Source organism: Cervus elaphus, chromosome 1, assembly GCF_910594005.1.
Source record: "Cervus elaphus chromosome 1, mCerEla1.1, whole genome shotgun sequence".
Classification (NCBI taxonomy): domain Eukaryota; kingdom Metazoa; phylum Chordata; class Mammalia; order Artiodactyla; family Cervidae; genus Cervus; species Cervus elaphus.
The window spans coordinates 17,516,297-17,539,248 of record NC_057815.1 but is presented as its reverse complement, the minus strand read 5'-3'; the positions used below and the strand labels follow the sequence as shown (position 1 = coordinate 17,539,248).

The 22,952-nt window shown below is 38.1% G+C and overlaps 1 protein-coding gene across 8 annotated transcripts in view; it reads left to right on the top strand.

Moving 5' to 3' along the window:
- GRIA4 (glutamate ionotropic receptor AMPA type subunit 4) overlaps positions 1-22,952 on the top strand; it is a 602,437-nt gene that overhangs the window by 194,830 nt on the left and 384,655 nt on the right. For all 8 annotated transcript variants that reach the window (XR_006338854.1, XM_043891698.1, XM_043891517.1 and 5 more), the window contains one exon: positions 19,197-19,436. Coding sequence is in view for 7 of the 8 variants with exons in the window: in XM_043891698.1 (XP_043747633.1) it covers positions 19,197-19,436 (240 nt within the window). In the remaining variant the exon portion in view is untranslated. The remainder of the gene's footprint in view (positions 1-19,196; positions 19,437-22,952) is intronic.

Here is a 22,952-nt window from a genome sequence, read left to right as displayed (position 1 = left end):
ATTGATCCTTTGATCATTATGTAGTGTGCCTCTTTGCCTCTTTTCACAGCCTTTATTTCAAAGTCTATTTTATCTGATATGAGTATTGCTAATCCTGCTTTCTTTTGGTCTCCATTTGTGTGAAATATCTTTTTCCAGCCCTTCACTTTCAGTCTGTATATGGCCCTTGCTTTGAGGTGGGTCTCTTGTAGACAGCATATATAGGGGTGTTGTTTTTGTATCCATTCAACCAGTCTTTGTCTTTTGGTTGGGGCATTCAACCCATTTACATTTAAGGTAATATTTGATAAGTATGATCTTGTAGCCATTTACTTTGTTGTTTGGGGTTCAAGTTTATACACCTTTTCTGTGTTTCCTGTCTAGAGAAGATCCTTTAGCATTTGTTGAAGAGCTGATTTGGTGGTGCTGCGTTTTCTCAGCTTTTGGTTGTCTCTAAAGCTTTTGATTTCTTCTTCATATTTGAATGAGATCCTGCTGGGTACAGTAATCCGGGTTGTAGTTTTTTCTCTTTCATCACTTTAAGTATGTCCTGCCATTCCCTTCTGGCCTGAAGAGTTTCTATTGAAAGATCAGCTGTTATCCTTATGGGAATCCCCTTGTGTGTTATTTGTTGTTTTTGCCTTGTTGCTTTTAATATTTGTTCTTTGTGTTTGATCTTTGTTAATTTGATTAATATGTATCTTGGGGTGTTTCACCTTGGGTTTTTCCTGTTTGGAACTCTCTGGGTTTCTTGGACTTGGGTGGCTATTCCCTTCCCCATTTTAGGGTAGTTTTCAACTATGATCTCCTCAAGTATTTTCTCATGGCCTTTCTTTTTGTCTTCTTCTTCCGGGACTCCTATGATTCGAATGCTGGGGCATTTGACATTGTCCCAGAGGTCTCTGAGATTGTCCTCATTTCTTTTAATTCTTTTTTCCTCTCTGCTTCATTTATGTCTACCATTCTATCTTCCACCTCACTTATCCTATCTTCTGACTCAAGTTATTCTACTGTTAGTTCCCTCCAAGTGTTTTTTTTTTTTTTAATCTCATTTATTGCATTATTCATTATTGATTGACTTTTTTTAATTTCTTCTAGGTCCTTGTTAAACATTCTTGCATCTTCTCAATCCTTGTCTCCATCATACAGTTATCTGTAACTCCATTTTGTTTTCAAGATTTTGGATCATTTTTACTGTCATTGTTCTGAATTCTTTTTCAGGTAGACTCCCTATCTCCTCCTCTTTTGTTTGGTTTGGTGGACATTTATCATGTTCCTTTACCTGCTGAATATTTCTCTGCCTTTTCATCTTGTTCAGATTGCTGTATTTGGGGTGGACTTCACCCACTATGGGTGGGGTTGGACAAGTGGCTTGTCAAGGTTTCCTTGTTAGGGAAGCTTATGTCGGTGTTCTAGTGGGCGGAGCTGGATTTTTTCTCTCTGGAGTGCAATGAAGTGTCCAGTAGTGAGTTTTGAGATGTTTATGGGTTTGGTGTGGCTTTGGGCAGCCTGTATATTAAAGCATGGGGCTATGTTCCTATGTTGCTGGAGAATTTATATGGCATATCTTGCTCTGGAACTTGTTGGCTCTTGGGTGGAGCTTGGTTTCAGGGCAGGTATGGAGGTTTTTCAGAGAAGGCAATGGCAGCCCACTCCAGTACTCTTGCCTGGAAAATCCGATGGACAGAGGAGCCTGATAGGCTGCAGTCCATGGGGTCGCTAAGAGTCGGACACAACTGAGAGACTTCACTTTCACCTTTCACTTTCATGCGTTGGAGACGGAAATGGCAACCCACTCTAGTATTCTTGCCTGGAGAATCCCGGGGCGGGGGAGCCTGGTGGGCTGCCGTCTATGGGGTCGCACAGAGTTGGACATGACCAAAGCGACTTAGCAGTAGCAGCAGCAGTATGGAGGCTTTTGGATGGAGCTCGCAGTTTTTAGAAACTAAGATTTAATTAAAAACTAATAGTGAGCTGGCACACAGGTGAAAGGGAAGAGAGAACACACATAAATGCATTAAGGTTTTATATGGCACTTACCAAGTGCCAGTTATTGTATTTCATGTGTTGTGTTGGATACTGTTGTGAGAAAAATAGGCATGATTCTTTGTCATCACAGAATTCATAAACTGTTTTATGTTTTCTTGTTTAGTTTCCTCTCATACCCTCTGCACTTGAAACATGTGCAGTTTTAAACACCAGTCTCAAATCTCACTGATACAACTTTACCTTTTATATCAGTGCAACTAGAAAACTATCAGCCCACAGCTTACCTAATCTTTTCTTTTGTGGAATCTATGGAATGAGGTCCCCTTCACACACATGCACATTTCATTCAAGGTCAAACTTATATTGACCCCTGACCCAAAAGATTCTGCTTTTCTGGGGTCTTACTTAATTACTGTCCCTTTTCTCTTCTTTATTCTATCTTCCTCTCTCCTGGCTCCACTTCTTCAATCCATAAGCATGTTTAAGTTTCTCCTTTGCTCCCTCAAGGATGTCCCAAGATAATATCAATATTACCACTTGATATTCTATAAAATCATATTCCTTTGAAGATAGATTCAGCATTGCATCATTAACAAAGACAACAATTTATTGGTGTCTAATCCTATTGTTGATGGGATCATACATCTGAAAAAGTATTATTGGGAACTTTCTAATACTCATATTGCTGATTATCTCCTAGAAGTTATTATGTACAACAAATTTGATCAGGAGTTCCTGGATGAGAAGTCATGTCTCTCCTACAGTGACAAGAACCTCATCAACCCCATGGACCAAACAGCATACTTTGGCTGTGTCACTCTTCTTTTTTTCCCTCTCCTCTTTCACCTTCATCAAGAGGCTCATTAGTTCTTCTTCTCTTTCTGCCATAAGGGTGGTTTCATCTGCATATCTGAGTTTATTGATATTTTTCCCGGCAACCTTGATTCCAGCTTGTGTTTCATTTGGATCCAGTCTGCTGTTCCATGTCCAGTTCTAACTGTTGCTTCTTGACCTGCACACAGATTTCTCAGGAGGCAGGTCAGGTGGTCTGGTATTCCCATCTCTTGGCACAAATTGTTAGGATCCACACAGCCAAAGGCTTTGGCATAGTCAATAAAGCAGAAGTAGATGTTTCTCTGGAACTCTCTACAATAACCTGCTTATTGATTTCTATGTCTTCAACCTTAACCTCCATAGACAAGTGTCATTTTCTCCTGTCTGCCTTCTCTATGTCACCCTGACTCCTCTGTGCGTCCTCATTCCCTGCACCAATTCTTTATTGCATTCACCATCCTGAATATCAATTTATATCTCTATCTTGTCCTCTAGCCTGTGAATTCTCAGTGAAGATATCCTATTAACTATACTTTATTAAAAATGTTTAACACAATAACTAAGCAGTATGTAAGCATCTGTTGAATGACATAGTGATAGTGTTGTCTACCCTTTTTGCTACAAATGGAACATTAATGCTTTTTCAATATTTTATACAGTTTGTCCAAACCAAGAAACAGTTATGTTTATATAGGAAAATGGATAGGTTAGTCATCTAAATTCAGGTATCTACAAGACTGGGCTATTACCATAAATATCTGAAATATCCTAGTAGTAGTAATAAGAAGTGGTTTATCTTGCAGCTTACTAAAGAGTGCACCCTCCACCATAAAACATTCATATTCAACTGAAAAAAAAAAAAAAACAAACAAACAACTGGGGACAAATAAAGCTCATATTCTCTAGATTCATGGGTTCAAGCTGGTGATACCTGCTATAGATGTACTACAACAAATAACCCCTGTCACTTTAGCTCAGAAAATGGCAACACATGGAGAAGGAAATGGCAACCCACTCCAATATTCTTGCCTGGAGAATCCCAGGGATGGGGGAACCTGGTGAGCTGTCATCTATGGGGTCGCACAGAGTCGGACATCACTGAAGCGACTTAGCCTGCATACATACATATAAATGTATTTTATATATTATTTACAAATTGGATAGTACAAAAGATAATGTAACTTTAATAGTTTTATATTTTCTGTTCTGCTCTTTTGACAGACCCAGTGTGTCCACATACCATGCATTACACTTCTCAACTTTTTCATAATGTTTCCAATTTTTATTGATTTCATCATAGTGACATATTTTCTATCTGCAGGTTCCAATCATACTTTTGTTGCTATAAATACAGTAAATTTCCAAAAAGAGTAAGTAATTAAGATTTTTATAAGAAAAAATGATTAACTATTTTTTTCTGTACTCTGATACTATCTGAGCATTGTTGTTTTTGTTGTTTAATTGATAAGTCATGTCGAACACTTTTGCAACCCCATGGACTGTAGCTGACTAGGCTCCTCTGGCCATGGAATTTTCCAGACAAGAATACTGGGGTGGGTTGACATTTCCTTCTCCAGGGGATCTTACCAACCCAGGGATTGACCTGCATCTCCTGCATTAGCAGGTGGATTCTTTACCACTAAGCCACCAGGGAAAATGAAAGCACTGATTCAAAAAGATATGTGCTCCCCAGTGTTCATGACAGTATTATTTACAGTTGTCGACTATGGAGGCAACCTGGGTGTCTATCAATGGGTAGATGGATAAACAGGATATAGTGTATGTATGTGGTGCAATGTCACCCAGCCATAAAGGAGACTAAAGTTTTGCCATTTGCAACAAACGTGCATGAATTTGGAACATATATTGACCTGGGTAGGGTGATTCAGACACAAAGGGACAAGTACAGTGTGGTTGTGTGGAATCTAAAAAATAAACTAGTGAATATAAAACAACAGAAACAGATTCATGGATACAGAGAACAGACAGGTGGTTGAAAGTGGGACTAGGTAAGGGCAAGGTAAGGATAAGGAAAGATAGATAAAATAAATAAAAGACAAGGATATATTATACAAAACACGGAACATAGCCAATATTTTATAATAACTATAAATTGAATATGTTTTACAAGTTGTGAATAACTATGTTGTACACCTGAAACGTATGTAATACTCTACACAAATTGTACGTCAGTAAAAATAACAAATAAAGAATGAGTATAGGCAGAAATTATCAGTTCCAAAGAGAATAATTTTAACATTAGATAAATTTCTGTGACCTATATTTTCATGTACTAAGGAATAACTAATATTTTCCTTCACATAAAATGTAAATGATAATAGTAACAACAATAAAATAGCAATAATAGTAAATGAAGTAATATATGTGAATGTTCTTAGTAAAATGTAAAGACCTATCTAAATGAATAAGCTGTTGTCTTTAATTTTTTAATCTTTTACCTACACATCCTAGCATTTCTGTAGCAGAAAAGGCTGGAAAAGTTACTCACTGCAATAGATTTTCACAAATGTTAACAACATCAGCTACTTTACCAAAGCCATCAGAGTGGAGAATTTGTTTACTTCTTGGATATCTACCGATGTCATAATGACCAGCAGGTAGAACAAGTGAAGTAACACATAAGCACAAAGTACTTATTATGTTTACCCTGACTAATCAATGAGAAGGAAGAATCAACAGATCTAAGCCAATATCCCCAGCATAATAATGCATTTTACCTTACAATCCTTATAAGTTCACCTATATCTGGCTTACAAATTCTTCCCTAGCTCTATCTGCAAAATGTAAGAACTACTTCATTTGTTGTTCTAACTAACCATTTGTAACATTATTTGCAATGGTAAATATTAGTATAAAGAAGAGGTCTATCACCATAGCAGCTAGCAATGAGACTTGCATAGTTCAATTTATATTGAGACCGTGTCCAACACGGCCTTGTTCCAACACATTCTTAAGTTACCTCACTTCTGGGATCATAGGAATATAAATATTCTTTAGTCTCCCCTTTTTTAGCTTACCTCCTTTTCCTAAACGTTTGTCTTACTGTTCTTCTTCCCCTGAACTTACAGACTTATCACATTCTATTTCTGATAACCAAAATTAATATATTCCCCTCCTCCAATATTAATAGATGCAAGTTGTGTTAATATTATCAAACAATTATTATTGAAATGTGTCTATAAACATTTATGCAATATGTCTACAACATGTAATACCTAATATTGTATACATAAACTTAGTAGCTAAGAGAGAAACAAATAACTTGATTACAATATAATAATAGAAAGAAAGTAATAAAGTTTCTGAGAGAATAATAATATATCAGATTATATAAAATGATAAGCTTGCTTAAAATATTAATGTATTTTTTTAATTGGGCTTCCCAGGTGGCACTAGTGGTAAAGAGTCTGCCTGTCAATGCAGGAAACACAAAAGACGTGGGTTCAATCCCTGGGCTGGAGAGATCCCCTAGAGTAGAAAATGGCAACCCACTCCAGTAATGTTGCCTGGAATTCCATGGGCAGAAGAGCCTAACCAGCTACAGTCCATGGGGCCACAAAGAGTTGGACATGACTGAGCACACATTATATGAGTTACAGATGTGCAACAGAGTGACTTATTTATTCACTTGTTTACTCAACAAAATATCCACTGGGGAATATAAGATGACTAAGACTCCTAGGAATCTCATGGCTATTGCTAGGGATAGACAATATGAAAAATAATTATAACAAATATAGCTTAAAAAGTTCAGTGTTTTAAAAAATGTATAGAGTAAGGAAGAACAAAAGAGGAGGGGCCTCTAATTCAGCCTAAGGAAATCAGGGAAAGTTTGTGAGACAATAAAATTTCTGCATTATTAGGACTGATAATTCATGGGAAGGCCAAAATATATCAAGGGTTATGCCAAACATAAGTTTGGATGAAATTTCTAGTTTAGACCACAACACCTTAGTAACATATACAGCAAAGACTTACAGAATTATTACTAATTCTATAATATAAAGCATACATTTTAAAAACAATTATAGATATAGATATAGATACTATGTGTAAAATAGATAGCTTGCAGGAAACTGCTGTAACACAGGGAGATCAGACTGGCGCTCCGTGATGACCTAGAGTGGTGGTGGAGAGGGGTGGATGGGAGGAAGGCTCAAGAAGGAGGGGATATATTATAGTTGATTCACGCTATTATGTGGCAGAAGCCAACAAAACATTGTAAAGCAGTTCAGTTCAATTCAGTCTCTCAGTCGTTTACGACTCTTTGCGACCCCATGGACTGCAGCATGCCAGGTTTCCCTGTCCATCACCAACTCCCAGAGTCTACACAAATTTATCTCCATTGAGTCGGTGATGCCATCTAACAATCTCATCCTCTGTTGTCCCCTTCTCCTCCATCCTTCAATCTTTCCCAGCATTGAGTCAGCCCTTCACATCAGGTGGCCAAATATTGGAGTTTCAACTTCAGCATCAGTCCTTCCAATGAACACCCAGGACTGATCTCCTTTAGGATGGACTGGTTGGATCTCCTTGAAGTCCAAGGGACTCTCAAGTCTTCTCCAACACCACAGTTCAAAAGCATCAATTCTTTGGCACTCAGCTTTCTTTATTCTTCAACACTGACATCCATACATGAACTACTGGAAGAACCATAGCCTTGACTAGATGGACCTTTGTTGGCAAAGTAATGTCTCTGCTTTTTAATATGCTGTGTAGGTCGGTCATAGCTTTTCTTCCAAGGAGCAAGCATCTTTTAATTTCATGGTTGCAGTCACCATGTGCAGTGATTTTGGAGCCCCAAAAAATAAAGTCTGTCATTGTTTCCATTGTTTCCCCATTTATTTGCCCTGAAGTTATGGGACCAGATGCCATGATTTTAGTTTTCTGTATGTTGAGCTTTAAGCCAACTTTTTCACTCTCCTCTTATGCTTTCATTTAGTGGCTGTTTAGTTCTTCTTCACTTTCTGCCATAAAGGTGGTGTCATCTGCATAGTGGAGGTTATTGACATTTCTCCAAGCAATCTTGATTCCAGCTGGTGCTTCATCCAGCTCAGTGTTTCTCATGATGTACTCTGCATATAAGTTAAATAAGCAAGGTGACAATTTACAGCCTTGATGTACTCCTTTTCCTATTTGGAACCAGTCTGTTGTTCCATGTCCAGTTCTAACTGTTGCTTCCTGACGTGCATACAGATTTCTCAAGAGGCAGATTGGGTGGTCTGGCATTCCCATCTCTTGAATTTTCCACAGTTTGTTGAGATCCACACAGTCAAAGGCTTTGGCATAGTCAATAAAGCAAAAATAGATGTTTTTTTCCTAGAACTCTATTAAGAAGAGGTGGCAAGAATACACAGAGGAACTGTACAAAGAAAGATCTTCATGACCCAGATAATCAGCTAAGACTCTTCATTACTTAAATCATTCCATAAAGCCTAGAAAAGGAATTATGTGCTTATAATGTGCAGACACCTACACAAGGTTTCATGGATCACAAAGAATCAGGGAAACATGACAGCACAAAAGGAACACAGTAAATATCCCATAATTGACCCCAAGGAAATGATGATCCATGCATTGCCTGACAAAGAATGCAAAATAATTGTCTAAATGTTCTCAACCACAGGAGAAGACAGATAAGCAATTTAAAGAAATCAGGAAAGCAATACCAAGAAATGAGAAGTTCAACAACAACAGCAACAAATAGAAATAGAAAATAGAAAAAGAACTAAATAGGAACCTTGGAGCTCAACAAGATAATGACTCACTGGAGGACTCAATAGAAAGTTTCAACAGCAGGCTGAACCAACAATAGAGTCAGTGAGCTTGAAGACACACTACTTGTAAATATCCAATTGGAGTAACATTAAAAAAAAAAAAAAAAAGAAAGGAGGAAAGAAAGAAAATGAAGAAAACCTATAAGACTTATGAGATACCATAAGATAAGCAATCTATGCATTATGGAAGTTCTGGAAGAAGAGAAGAAAATAGGAACTGAAAAGTTGTTTAAAAAAATAATGGTTGAAAATTTCCCAGATCAGGGACAAGACTGGGGCATTCAACATCATTCAAGATCATAGGTCACTAAATTCAACTCGAAGGGTTCCTATCCTTTTGCACGTTTATTGAAATTTCTCCTTTTTTTTTTTTTTTTTTTTTGATATCTTGAAACGTCTTTATTATCATTGCTCTCAGTTCTTTTTCAGATAGGTTGCCTATTTTCTTTTCATTAATTCGGTCTTAGAAGTTTTTACCTTGCTCCTCCATCTGTAACATATACTTTTGTCCCTTCATTTTTTTGGATGAATAAGATTGTGTTCCTGTCTTACTAGTTGTTTGGCCTGAGGTTTCCAGCAGTGAGATTTGCAGACAGTTGGTTAGAGCTGAGTCTTTGTGTTGAGATGTGAATCTCTGGGATACCTCACTCGGATTAATATTCCCTGGGTCCTGACATACTTTGTCACTCCAGCAGTTCGGATTCAGTACTACCACCTCAGGGGCTCAGGCGTGATTTCTGCACTGTAAATGGGGATCCCTCAAGTTGTGGAGTGTGGGGGAAAAAAAAGAGAGAGAGAGAAAGGACCATCAACATATATACACTATCATGTATTAAGTGGCTAGCTGTTGAGAAGTTGCTGTGTAGCACAGGAAGTCCAATCTGGCACTCTGTGATGACCTGGAGCAATGAGATGCGGGGAGGGGAGGGAGGCTTTGAAAGGAGGGAAGTATGTATACTTATGGTATACATAGATGTATACATATGTATACTTTGTGTTGTTCTATGGCAGAAACCAACACAACATTGTAAAAAAAAAATTAGAAAAAAGAAAAAGAAAAGACTTGAATAGGCATTTCTCTAAAGACAAATTGGTATATGAAAAGATGCTCAGCATTAGAGAATCAATCAATCTGGGAAATGCAAATCAAAACCACAATGTGATATCACTTCACACCTGTTAGAATGACTAATATCAATAAGACAAGTGATAATTGTGTAAAAAGTAAAACTGTAAAAGATGTGGAGAAAAAGGAACCCTCAAACTTTGTGAGGGGGAGGGAGGATACAAATTGGTATAGCCACTATAGATAACAATATAGAGGCGCCTCAAAAGATTAAAATGGTACTACCATATGATACATTAATGACACTTTTGGGTGTATATCTGAAGGGAATGAAATCACTATCTCAAAGAGATATCTGCACAGCCATGTTCACTGCAGCATTATTGTACATGATTGTTATACAGTAGCCAGTGCACAGAAACAACATAAGTGTTCACTGATAGGTGAATAAATAATATAGATATATCATATTTTCATGAAATTTTATGAATGGATGCAAAAGTATAATTTTTAGCACCAAACTGAAAGCCAGTATCTTAGATTGGAGTTCCAATCTCTGAAACTTTTTTTTTTTCAGTAAAGTATAAAATAAAGATTAATTGAAGCAGATTAACAGATTACTTCGTACATAAAGACTGAGAGTGGGCCAACTTGCACGAAAAATCCACTTAATTTTGCATGAGAATCAAAGGAACAGGAAAGTATGAAACAAGAAACTCACTTAGTAACTCCAAGCTATATGCCAAATTAATAGTACTTACAGCAGTTCAGTTCAGTTCAGTTGCTCAGTCGAGTCTGACTCTTTTCGACCCCATGAATCAAAGCATACCAGGCCTCCTTGCCCATCACCAACTCCCGGAGTTTACTCAAACCCATGCCCATCGAGTCAGTGATGCCATCCAACCATCTCATCCTCTGTCGTCCCCTTCTCCTCCTGCCCCCAATCCCTCCCAGCAGCAGGGTCTTTTCCAGTGAGTCAACTCTTCGCATGAGGTGGCCAAAGTATTGGAGTTTTAGCCTCAGCCTCAGTCCTTCCAATGAACACCCAGTACTGATTTCCTTTAGGATGGACTGGTTGGATGTTCTTGAAGTCCAAGGGATTCTCAAGAGCCTTCTCCAACACCACAGTTCAAAACATTAATTTTTCGGTGCTCAGCTTTCTTCACAGTCCAACTCTCACATCCATACATGACCACTGGAAAAGCCATAGCCTTGCCTAGATGGACCTTTGTTGACAAAGTAATGTCTCTGCTTTTTAATATGTTGTCTAGGTTGGTCATAACTTTCCTTCCAAGGAGTAAGTGTCTTTTAATTTCATGGCTACAATCACCATCTGCAATGATTTTGGAGCCCCCCAAAATAAAGTCTGACACTGTTTCCACTGTCTCCCCATCTATTTCCCATGAAGTGATGGGGCCGGATGCCATGATCTTAGTTTTCTGAATGTTGAGCTTTCACTCTCCTCTTTCACTTTCATCAAGAGGCTTTTTAGTTCCTCTTCACTTTCTGCCATAAAGGTGGTGTCATCTGCATATCTGAGGTTTTTGATATTTCTCCCGACAATCTTGATTCCAGCTTGTGCTTCCTCCAGCCCAGCGTTTCTCATGATGTACTCTGCATATCAGTTAAATAAGCAGGGTGACAATATACAGCATTGATGTACTCCTTTTCCTATTTAGATCCAGTCTGTTGTTCCATGTCCAGTTCTAACTGTTGCTTCCTGACCTGCATACAGGCTTCTCAAGAGGCAGGTCAGGTGGTCCAGTATTCCCATCTCTTTCAGAATTTTCCACAGTTTATTGTGATCCACACAGTCAAAGGCTTTGGCATAGTCAATAAAGCAGAAATAGATGTTTTTCTGGAGCTCTCTTTTTCAATGATCCAGTGGATGTTGGCGATTTGATCTCTGGTTCCTCTGCCTTTTCTAAAACCAGCTTGAACATCTGGAAGTTCACAGTTTATGTATTGCTGAAGCCTGGTTTGGAGAATATTGAGCATTACTTTACTAGTGTGTGAGATGAGTGCAATTGGTGCAGTACTTTGAGCATTCTTTGGCATTGCCTTTCTTTGAGATTGAAATGAAAACTGACCTTTTCCACAAATACATCCAAATCCTGGTGGAACTTTCATGAGGTTAAGGTCCAATCCAGCAATACTTTTATTAGCTGCTTTAAATTAAAGAACTTAATTGAATTCAAACTGAAAATATCCGTGTTAAATTATGATGTTTCTCATAACTTCCAGGAAAATTATAGCAAGTTACATTGTCAGAACAAGCTTTCTAGGTTAGTGAATCTACTCCGTTAATCAAATTTTAGTTCCTAATGAATATAGAATTAGAATTGAATATTCTTTCTAGGTAGAATTTCTTTATAAACCCTAATGCAAACATTCATGAAAATAATTGGTATTTGCTATACAGAATCTGAATACTTGGTTTTTGATGAACTGTGGTATTTTACTCTCTAATCCTTTTGTGCTCATATTAAACACTAGAACTACTTAAATTTATACACAAATATAGAAAATTTGTGTTCATAAGATTAACCACTTACTAATTGCCTCATATATACTCATAAGATGATAGACTTACATGCATGCTCATTTGCTCAGTCCTATACAACTCTTTGAGACCTCATGCACTGTGGACCACCAGGCTTCTCTGTCCATAGATTGTTCTGGGAAAGAATACTAGAGTGGACTACCATTTTCTACTCCAGGGGACCTTTTCGACACAGGGATCAACCCACCCACGTCTCTTGTGTTTCCTGCATTGGCGGGTAGATTGTTTACCATTGAGATACCTGGGAAGTCCAGTCTTACATATATTATCTCATATGACCCTTGGCATTTTGTATATTCATTGTTGTGGTTGTTCAGTTGCTCGTCATGTCTGACTATTTGAGACCCCATGGACTGCAGCGCACCAGGCTTCCCTGTCCTTCACTATCTCCTGGAGCTTGCTCAAACTCAAGTCCATGGAATCAGTGATGCCATCCAACCATCTCATCCTCTGTCATCCACTGCTACTCCTGTCTTCTATCTTTCCCGGTATCAAGGTGTCTTCTAATGAGTCAACTCTTCACATCAGGTGGCCAAATTACTGGAGTTTCAGTTTCAGCATCAGTACTTCCATTGAGTATTCAGGACTGATTTCCTTTAGGATTGACTGGTTTGATCTATCAGTTCAAGGGACTCTCAAGAGTCTTCAACCACAGTTCAAAAGCATCAATTCTAGGTGCTCAGCTTTCTTTATGGTCAAACTCTCACATCTATACATGACTACTGGAAAAAGTATAGCCTTGACTAGATGGACCTTTGTTGCAAAGTAATGTCTTTGCTTTTCAATACACTGTCTAGATTTGTCATGGCTTTTCTTTCAAGGAGCAAGCGTCTAAATTCATGGCTGCAGTCACAATCTGCAATGATTTTGGAGCCCAAGAAAATAAAGTCTCTAATTGTTTCCATTGTTTTCTCATCTATTTGTCATGAAGTGATGAGACCAGATGCCATGATCTTAGTTTTTTGAATGTTGAGTTTTAGCCAGACATTTTAACTCTCCTCTTTCACATTCATCAAGAGGCTCTTTAGTTCCCTTTGCTTTCTGCCATAAGACTGGTGTCATATTCATATCTGAGGTTACTGATATTTCTCCCTGCAATCTTGATTCCAGCTTGTGCTGGATTTTTGCATATATTCCAGCTTATGCTAAATTTTGCATAATATACTCTGAATACAAGTTAAATAACCAGGGTGACAATATACAGCCTTGGAATACTCCTTTCCCTATTTGGAACCAGTCTGTTGTTCCATGCCCAGTTCTAGCTGTTGCTTCTTAGCCTGCGTACAGGTTTCTCAGGAGGCAGGTAAGGTTGCCTGATATTCCCATTTCTTAAAGATTTTTCTAGTCTGTTGTGATCTACACAGTCAAAGGCTTTAGCGTAGTCAATGAAACAGAAATAGATGTTTTCCTGGAATTCTCTTGACTTTTCTATGATCCAAAAGATGTTAGAAATTTGGAATCTAGTTACTCTGCCTTTTCTAAATGCACTTTAACATATGGAAGTTCTCGGTTCACATACTGTTGAAGCCTAGCTAGAAGAACTTTGAGCATTACTTTGCTAGCATGTGAAATGAGAGCAATTGTGAATTGGTTTGAACATTCTTTGACATTGCCCTTCTTTCAGACTGGAATGAAAACTGATATGTTTCTGTCTTGTGGTCAGTGCTGAGTTTTCCAAATTCCCTGGCATACTGAATGCAGCACATTCACAGCATCATCCTTTTAGGATTTGAAATAGCTCAGCTGGAATTCAATCACCTCCACCAGCTTTTTTTGCAGTGATTCCTCCTAAGGCCCGCTTGACTTCACACTCCAAAATATCTGACTCCAGGTGAGTGATCACACCATCGTGGTTATCTAGTCTTTATGGTATTTTCTGCATAGCTCTTCTGTCCTTGCCACCTCTTCTTAATATCTTCTACTTCCATTAGGTCCATACTATTTCTGTCTTTTATTGTGCCCATCTTGCTTTAAATGTTCCCTTGGTATCTCTAATTTTCTTGAAGAGCTCTCTAGTCTTCTCTAGTCTTTCCTATTCTATTTTTCCCTCTATTACTTTGCATTGATCACTTAAGAAGGCTTTCTTATCTCTCCTTCCTATTCTTTGGAACTCTGCATTCAGATAGGTGTATCTTTCCATTTCTCCTTTGCCTTTCACTTCTCCCCGCCGCCCCCCCCCCAGCTATTTGTAAGGCCTCCTCAGACAACCATTTTGTCTTTTTGCATTTTTTTTTCTTGGGGATGCCTTTAATCCCCACTTTCTGTACAATGTTATGAACCTCCATCCATAGATCTTCAGGCACACTATTTATCAGATCTAATCTCTTGAACCTATTTGTCACTGTCCCTGTATAATCATAAGGTATTTGATTTAGGTCATACCTGAATGGCCTATTGGGTTTCCCTACTTTCTTTAATTTAACTCTGAATTTTGCAATAAGGAGTTCATGATCTGAGCCACAGTCGACACACCTGATTTTTTTTTTTTTTTTTTTTTTTTTTTTGCTGACTGTATAGAGCTTCTCCTCCTTCTTCTACGAAGAATACAATCAATCTGATTTCAGTATTGACCATCTGGTATTGTCCTTATGTAGAGTCAACTCTCATGCTGTTGGAAGAGGGTGTTTGTTATGACCAGTCCAGTGCATTCTCTTGGCAAGAGTCCATTCGGTTTTGCCCTGCTTCATTTTTTACTCTAAGACCAAACTTGCCTGTTACTCCAGGTATCTCTTGACTTCCTACTTTTTCATTGTGGTCTCTATGATGAAAAGGATGTCTGTTTGGGGTATTATTTCTGGAAGGTCCTGTACATCTTTATAAAACCATTCAACTTCAGCTCCTGCTCATTAATGTTTGGGGTATAACCTTGTGAACTGTGATATTGAATAATTTGCCTTGAAAATGAAAGAGATCATCCTGTTGTTTTTGAGATTGCACTGAAGTACTGCTGCAGCCAGAGCCCCTGTGCCCTGGCAAGTTACTGCTCAACAGTGCCTCCACAGGAGATCCTCACATATTCAAAGGCAGGTCTGGCTCAATCTCTTGTGTAGATCACTTCTCCATTCTCTGGGTCCTGTTGCACAGAACGAATTGTTTGCACCCTCCAAGAGTCACTGGTGGGTCTGTGATTTGATTTTAAACATGATCACGCCCCTCCTACTGTCTTGTCTAGACTTCTACTTGCCCTTCGAGTGGGGTATCTTTTTTTGGTGAGATCCAACATTTTCCAGTCGATTGTTGTTCAGCATTAGATGCAATTTTGGTGTTTTTACAGGAGAAGATGAGCACAAATCCTTTTACTCCACCATCGTATTCATCTCAACTGTGAATATAGTTGAGACAAATAAGAATAAGGAATTTATCCCAGTCTAGGATTAGTATAAGATGACACCACTCTTACGGCAGAAAATGAAGAGGAGCTAAAGAACCTCTTGATGAAGAGACACTTATTTCTTGGAAGAAAATCTATTACAAACCTAGACAGTGCATTAAAAATCAGAAACATTACTTTGCTGACAAAGGTTCTTATAGTTAAAGCTACAGTTTTCTCAGCAGTCATGTACGGTTGTGAGAGTTGAATCATAAAGAAAGCTGAGCACTGAAGAACTGATGACTTAGAACTGTGGTGTTGGAGAAGGCTCTTGAGAGTCCTTTGGACTGCAAGGGGATCAAACTTTAGTCAATTCTAAAGGAAATCAACTCTGAATATTCACTAGAAAGACCGATGCTTTAGCTTTAGCTAAAGCCAGTACTTTTAGCCAGTACTTTGGCCACCTGATGTGAAGAGCTGACTCCTTAGGAAAAAAAAAAAACAAACAAACTGATGCTGGGAAAGGTTGAAGGCAGGAGGAGAAGGGGACGACAGAGGATCAGATGGTTGGATTGCATCACTGACTCAATGGATATGAGTTTGAGTGAACTCCAGATGTGGAGGACAGGGAAGCCTGGTGTGCTGCAGTCCATGGGGTCGCAATGAGTTAGACATGACTGAGTAACTGAATAATAACAGACTGGTTATAAGTAAAAACACTATGGTTTTAACTTATTTGCAAAGTTTGCAGTCTTTCCCCTACATCTTAATGTCAAGTCTATCTTAGTCTAATTTATATGAACTTAACTGTGGTCCCTTAGTTGGGCTTTAATTTTTATGGGACATGCATGCATCTCTTAGAGCACATCATCTAAAGAAAATCAATAGCACTTTTATTTTCTTTTAAATGTTAACCTCTTCTGATTTAATTAAATATCTTAGACTCTATCCCCAATTTCAAGACACATAATAGAAAAGAACAAAAGAAACATTTCCAGATTTTATTAATTTATCTTATCTAATTATTCTTCATAATTTCCTACATCCCAGATATAGAAAATAGATGTAAATGTTACCAGGATTGCTATGTTTTCAAGCACCTGTTACTGCAAGTTTCTTATGTTTAACAAGGAACTATTCCACTATCCAACATTCTAGGCTTCTTAATGAATTACTCAATTGAAGTTGTAAGTAAGTCTTTCTATAACTAAAAAGTTCTTAAGCTAGCTATATAAACCCAGGAGAAATAGGCCTTTAGCCATATGTGATCAACTGTTAAGAATTTGGAATTCAAACATTCTTGATTTACTGTATATACAATAAAGAGCATCATTTAATGCAGGTCTGTATCCATTAAATTTTATTTTAAAAGTCACTCAAGTTTGAAATCAGTCATGTCAAAAGAGGGATCAAAATATGATTTTGCAAGAATCTTGAGAAAAGTTTTCTTTGTTTTTTTTTTTTTTTTCCCTCTCTTTATGAGTTTGCTTTCTTGTCCTTGTAACAACTGGGAGCATGGGAAAGAAAGATCAAGATCAAGATCATTTGTTTACCTGAAGTTCTTTTAAATACTTCAGGAAAATTTGGTTCCATTGGGTTTGAGAATTGCTTCCATCTAGAAGATAAAAACTGTGGAAAATTCTGAAAGAGATGGGAATATCAGACCACCTGACCTGCCTCTTGAGAAGCCTGTATGCAGGTCAGGAAGCAACAGTTAGAATCGGACATGGAACAACAGACTTGTTGTAAATAGGAAAAGGAGTATGTCAAGGCTGTATATTGTCACCCTGCTTGTTTAACTTATATGCAGAATACATCATGAGAAACGCTGGGCTGGAAGAAGCACAAGCTGGAATCAAGATTGCCAGGAGAAATATCAAAAACTTCAGATATGCAGATGACACCACCCTTATGGTAGAAAGTGAAGAGGAACTAAAAAGCCTCTTGAAGAAAGTGAAAGAGGAGAGTGAAAAAGTTGGCTTAAAGCTTAGCATTCAGAAAACTAAGATCACGGCATTTGATCCCATCACCTCATGGGAAATAGATGGGGAGACAGTGGAAACAGTGTCAGACTTTATTATTTTGGGCTCCAAAATCACTGCAGATAGTGACTGCAGCCATGAAATTAAAAGACACTTACTCCTTGGAAGGAAAGTTATGACCAACCCAGATAGTGTATTAATGAGCAGAGACATTACTTTGCCAACAGAGGTCCATCTGGTCAAGGCTATGGTTGTTCCAGTGGTCATGTATGGATGTGAGAGTTGGACTGTGAAGAAAGCTCAGTGCCGAAAAATTGATGCTTTTGAACTATGGTGTTGGAGAAGACTCTTGAGAGTCCCTTGGACTGCAAGGAGATCCAACCAGTCCATCCTAAAGGAGATCAGTCCTGGGTGTTCATTGGAAGGACTGATGCTGAAGCTGAAGCTCCAATACTTTGGCCACCTGATGCGAAGAGTTGACTCGGTGGAAAAGACCCTGATGCTGGGAGGATTGGGGGCAGGAGGAGAAGGGGACGACAGAGGATGAGATGGTTGGATGGCATCACCGACTCGATGGACATGGGTTTGAGTAATCCCTGGGAGTTGGTGATGGACAGTGAGGCCTGGTGTACTGCGATTCATGGGGTCGCAAAGAGTCGGACAGGACTGAGCGACTGAACTGAACTGAGAAGCTGCACGGTAGCTCCGCTGGTGAAGAATCTGTCTGGAATGCAGGAGACACCAGTCTTATTCCTCGGCTGGGAAGATCTCCTTGGAGAAGGGACAGGCTACCCACGCCAGTATTCTTGGGCTTCCCTGGTGTTTCAGATAGTTAAAGAATATGCTTGCAGTGAGGGTAGACCTAGGTTCTATCCCTGGGTTAGGAAGATCCCCTGAAGGAGCGCATGGCAACCCACTCCAGTATTCTTGCCTGGAGAATCCCCATGGACAGAGGAGCCTTGGCGGACGGCAGTCCATGAGGTCACACACGACTGAGCGGCTAAGCACGCACGCGCACAGAAGCTACACAATGAGCCACAGTTCCGTTCACCTTCTAGGATAGCACAGTAGTGACTTTCCAGATAGCATAACCTCTTGTTTTTCAATGTAAATCAAGAGAACTCTAACGTTGTGGTAAAAACTGGAACTGACTTTGCAAAAGAAAACAAAAAGTAACAATTTAGACTAAGTAGCAAATGCAATCCGATTCAAAATAGAAAAGACAAATAAATGCGTATAGCACTGAGGGAATTTAAATGCTACTCCAATTAATAATCAGACATTTTAAAGTATAATATCATATTTTTGCATATAATAAAAATACAGAATAAAATCGGGATTTGTCATACTTAAAAATTTCTAGCATTGGATTTGTCACATTATCATGAAGAGCTATATATTACTTCATTTTAGTCAAATTTTCCTTAATTTAAATTGGTTTCTTGAGTAAACCTCTTGTTATCTCATTCGTTGCAGGGCATTGAGTACAGCCTCAAGAGTTCATTAATTATTTATATGATTGATTGCATACTTCACTTTTTCTCTTTCTTCATATTATATTCCTGACATATTAATGATTCAGAATTTTTTTCATAAACTGTAGATGTGGAGTCAACAATTTTAAAGTTTGCTAATAGTTTTTTTTTTTTTTTTTTTTCTTCTTCTTCTCTTTTAGTCTGTTCCCAGTATTCCAGAGGAGTATTTGCCATTTTTGGACTCTATGATAAGAGGTCAGTACATACCTTGACCTCATTCTGCAGCGCCTTACATATCTCCCTCATCACACCAAGTTTTCCTACTGAGGGGGAGAGCCAGTTTGTGCTGCAGCTAAGGCCTTCCTTAAGAGGAGCCCTCTTGAGTCTGCTGGATCACTATGAATGGAACTGTTTTGTATTCCTGTATGACACAGACAGGGGTAAGTTGAAATTCCACATCTACATAAGCAAAACTCTAATTTTCAGTTTAAATGGCTTTGCATCACTTGTGTGATTTAGCAATATATTTTGATCCCTAATATGGCTTAAATGAGAAAATGGTCAATATGAATTCTTACTGTTTTTATCTTGACTTTGGGGAAAATTTTCTAATTAAATGAGCTTCAAATTCACAAGGTCACTCAAGAATGTCTGCTTTGTTACTTAGTTGAAATTGAAGTAGATTTTTTTTTTTTTAATTTCCATGATGCTATTTCAGGTGCAGTCATAAAATAAGTGTGGTTTTTGTTTTGTTTTGTTTTTTACCTCAAATGCATACCCCTTAATATTTCAGAAGATTTTAAAACAGTATCAAGTTGAGTTAAAAGTGTAATTGAAGGGTCATGACAGTGAGAATAAAGATTTAGTGGTAAGGCCTCGGCTTGCTGGCAACCTTTCACTTTATCTCTTCTATAAGTCTATATAGATTAGTAAGTGATAAAATATGATCCTTGTATTGGATAAACAAGGTAGATAACATTAAATTATTGAAATACATACAATTTTGTACAATGTTGAAATATTTTGACTTTATTTGAAGATATATCTTAAGGAATTCCAATTTTTGCTCAGTTTTGCTCTTTATTTGTTGACCAAAATCATAGAAATATATTATGTTTCAAATGAACATCAGAGAGGCACCAATAGGGTTTTGTTCAGTCCATTTTCCTTAAAGCATAAGATTTATGAGCAAACAAGAAGTTATAGTAAAAGTTCAACCAGACAACATTTTAAGAATATACTTGAATAAGTCCATCTGTAAAATAAATTTAAAATAAATGTAAAAAATAATAAACAAGCAAAATAAGTCATTTGAATATATAATTATCTTCAAAATCCAACTATTCAGAATCTTATATTCAGAGATGAAAATTCGTTAAATGAATTCATTTCTCATTAAAATTTGCATATTTTATGATATTTAATTTACACACCAATTTAAGCCTTTTGCTTAAATTGGCATTCTTGGTAAACTTGCCATTTGGAAACAAGCTCAGAAAATTTAATATCATCAGTGTATTTTATTCAGGATTGTAGCATACAGTTTCTCACTTGAAAATTTGGGAGCACATCTATATTTCATGATGTCATTTTCCAATAGCTGGCAATTCAAAGCATCCTGGTGATGGTGGTTTAGTTGCTAAGTCATGTCCGACTCTTGCAACCCCATGGACTGTAGCCTGCCAGGCTCCTCTGTTCATGGGATTCTCTAGGCAAGAATATTGGATTGGGTTGCCATTTCCATCTCCAGGAGATCTTCCTGACCCAGGAATTGAACCCAGGTCTCCTGCATTGCAGGCAGATTCTTTACCAACTGAGTTACAAAGCATCCTAGAGGATAAACTACAGATTAAAAAATTACCACTCTGTTCATTTCTAACTTTTGGAAATATCCTTAAGCAAAAGGACATGAAAATGGAATCATAATGCAAATTAAAACAACAATGAGATACTACTATATATCTATCAGATAACCAAAATTCAGATCACTAACAATATCAAAGGATGATTAGGACATGGAGAAACAGGAATTCTCCTTCATTGTTTGTGGGAACACAAAGTGGTATAGCTACTTTAGAAGACAATTTGACGATTCCTTACAAAATTAAATGTATTCCTGCTATATGATCCATCAGCAATGCTCCTTAATATTTTCATCCAAATCACAGAAAAATCATCACACAGATGTTTATAACAGTTTTATTCATAATAGTCACAACTTAGAAGCAACCAAGATGCCCTTCAGTAGGGGAAGAGAAGATTAAACTGTGGTTGCTGTTCAGTCATTAAGACATGTCGGACTTTGAGACCCCATGGACTGCAGCATGCCAGGATTCCCTGTCCTCCACTATGTCCCAGAGTGCTCAAATGCATGTGCATTGAGTCAGTGATGCCATCCAACCATCTGATCCTCTGTCATCCCCTTCCCCTCCTGCCCTCAATCTTTCCCAGCATCGGGGTCTTTTCCAACAAGTCAGCTCTTTGCATCAGGTGGCCAAAGTACTGGAGCTTCAGCTTCAGTATCAGTTCTTCCAATGAATATTCAAGATTGATTTCCTTTAGGATTGGCTGGTTTGATCTCCTTGCTGTCCAAGGGACTCTCCAGAGTCTTCTCCAGCACCTCAGTTTGAAAGTATCAATTCTTCAGCACTCAGTCATCTTTATGGTCCAACTTCTACATCTGTACATGACTACTGGAAAAACCATAGCTTTGACTTACATGGACCTTTGTCAAAAAAGTGATGTAGCTAATTTTTAATATGCTGTCTAGGTTTGACATAGCTTTTCCTCCAAAAAGCAAGTGTCTTTTAACTTTTTGGCTGCAGTCACCATCCGCAGTGATTTTGGAGTCCAAGAAACTAAAATCTGTCACTGTTTCTACCTTTTCCCCACTTATTTGCCATGAAATGATGGGACTGGATGCCATGAGCTTGCTTTTTTTTTTTTTTAATTGAAGGATAATTACAGTATTGTGTTGGTTTCTGCCATACATTTACATGAATCAGCCATCGGTATACATATGTCCCCTCCCTCTTAAGCCTCTCTCCCACCCCACCCCATCCTACTTGCTTTTTGAATATTGATCTTAAGCAGGTTTAAATGAAAGCATTAGTCACTCAGTTGTGTCCAACTCTACAACCCCCTGAACTGTAAACCACCGGGCTTCTCTGTCCATGGAATTCTCCAAACAAGAATATTGGAGTGGGTAGCCATTCCTTTTTCCAGGGGATCTTCCCCACCCAGGGATCAAACTCGCATTTCTTATGTCTGATTTGTATTGTTGTATGGCGGAAACCAACGTGACATCTCAGTCACTCAGTCCTGTCTGACTCTATGTGGCCCCGTGGACTGTAGCCTGCTAGGCTCCACTGTCCATGGGATTTTTCTGAGAAGGAATGCTGGAACGGATTGCTATTTCCTTTTCCAAGGGATCTTTCCAACCCAGGAATTGAACTTACATCTCCCATGTCTCCTGCACTGGCAGATGGATTCTTTACCACTGAGCCACCTGTAAATCAATTATCCTTCAATTAATACATAAATAAATATAAAAAATTATGCTTTGCTTTTGCACCTGTTTATACTTTTTAGGATATTCACTTCTGCATAACAATTCAGATGCTCTAATCTTAAACCACCTCCCATTTTTTTTACCATGAGATCACTATAATGTAAGCAAACAATACTTGGTTACTTAAAGCTTCTTTATCCTGGCTAAATATCTGCCTTCAAAGGATTAAATTCATCATGGTACAAACAGTATTTCTTCTAATAAACATCTTGAAATCATTAACCTACTTATTAGCTTGCTGCACAAAATGCCTCCTTTTTCTTGTCATCACCCAATAATTGAACTGGTTTACTTCTAACCAACTGATGCAAGTCACTCTCTAGAATCTCTAGTTTCTCTTCAGTAACTTACTTTGGGATGAATAGCTAGTCATTTGAACTGCATT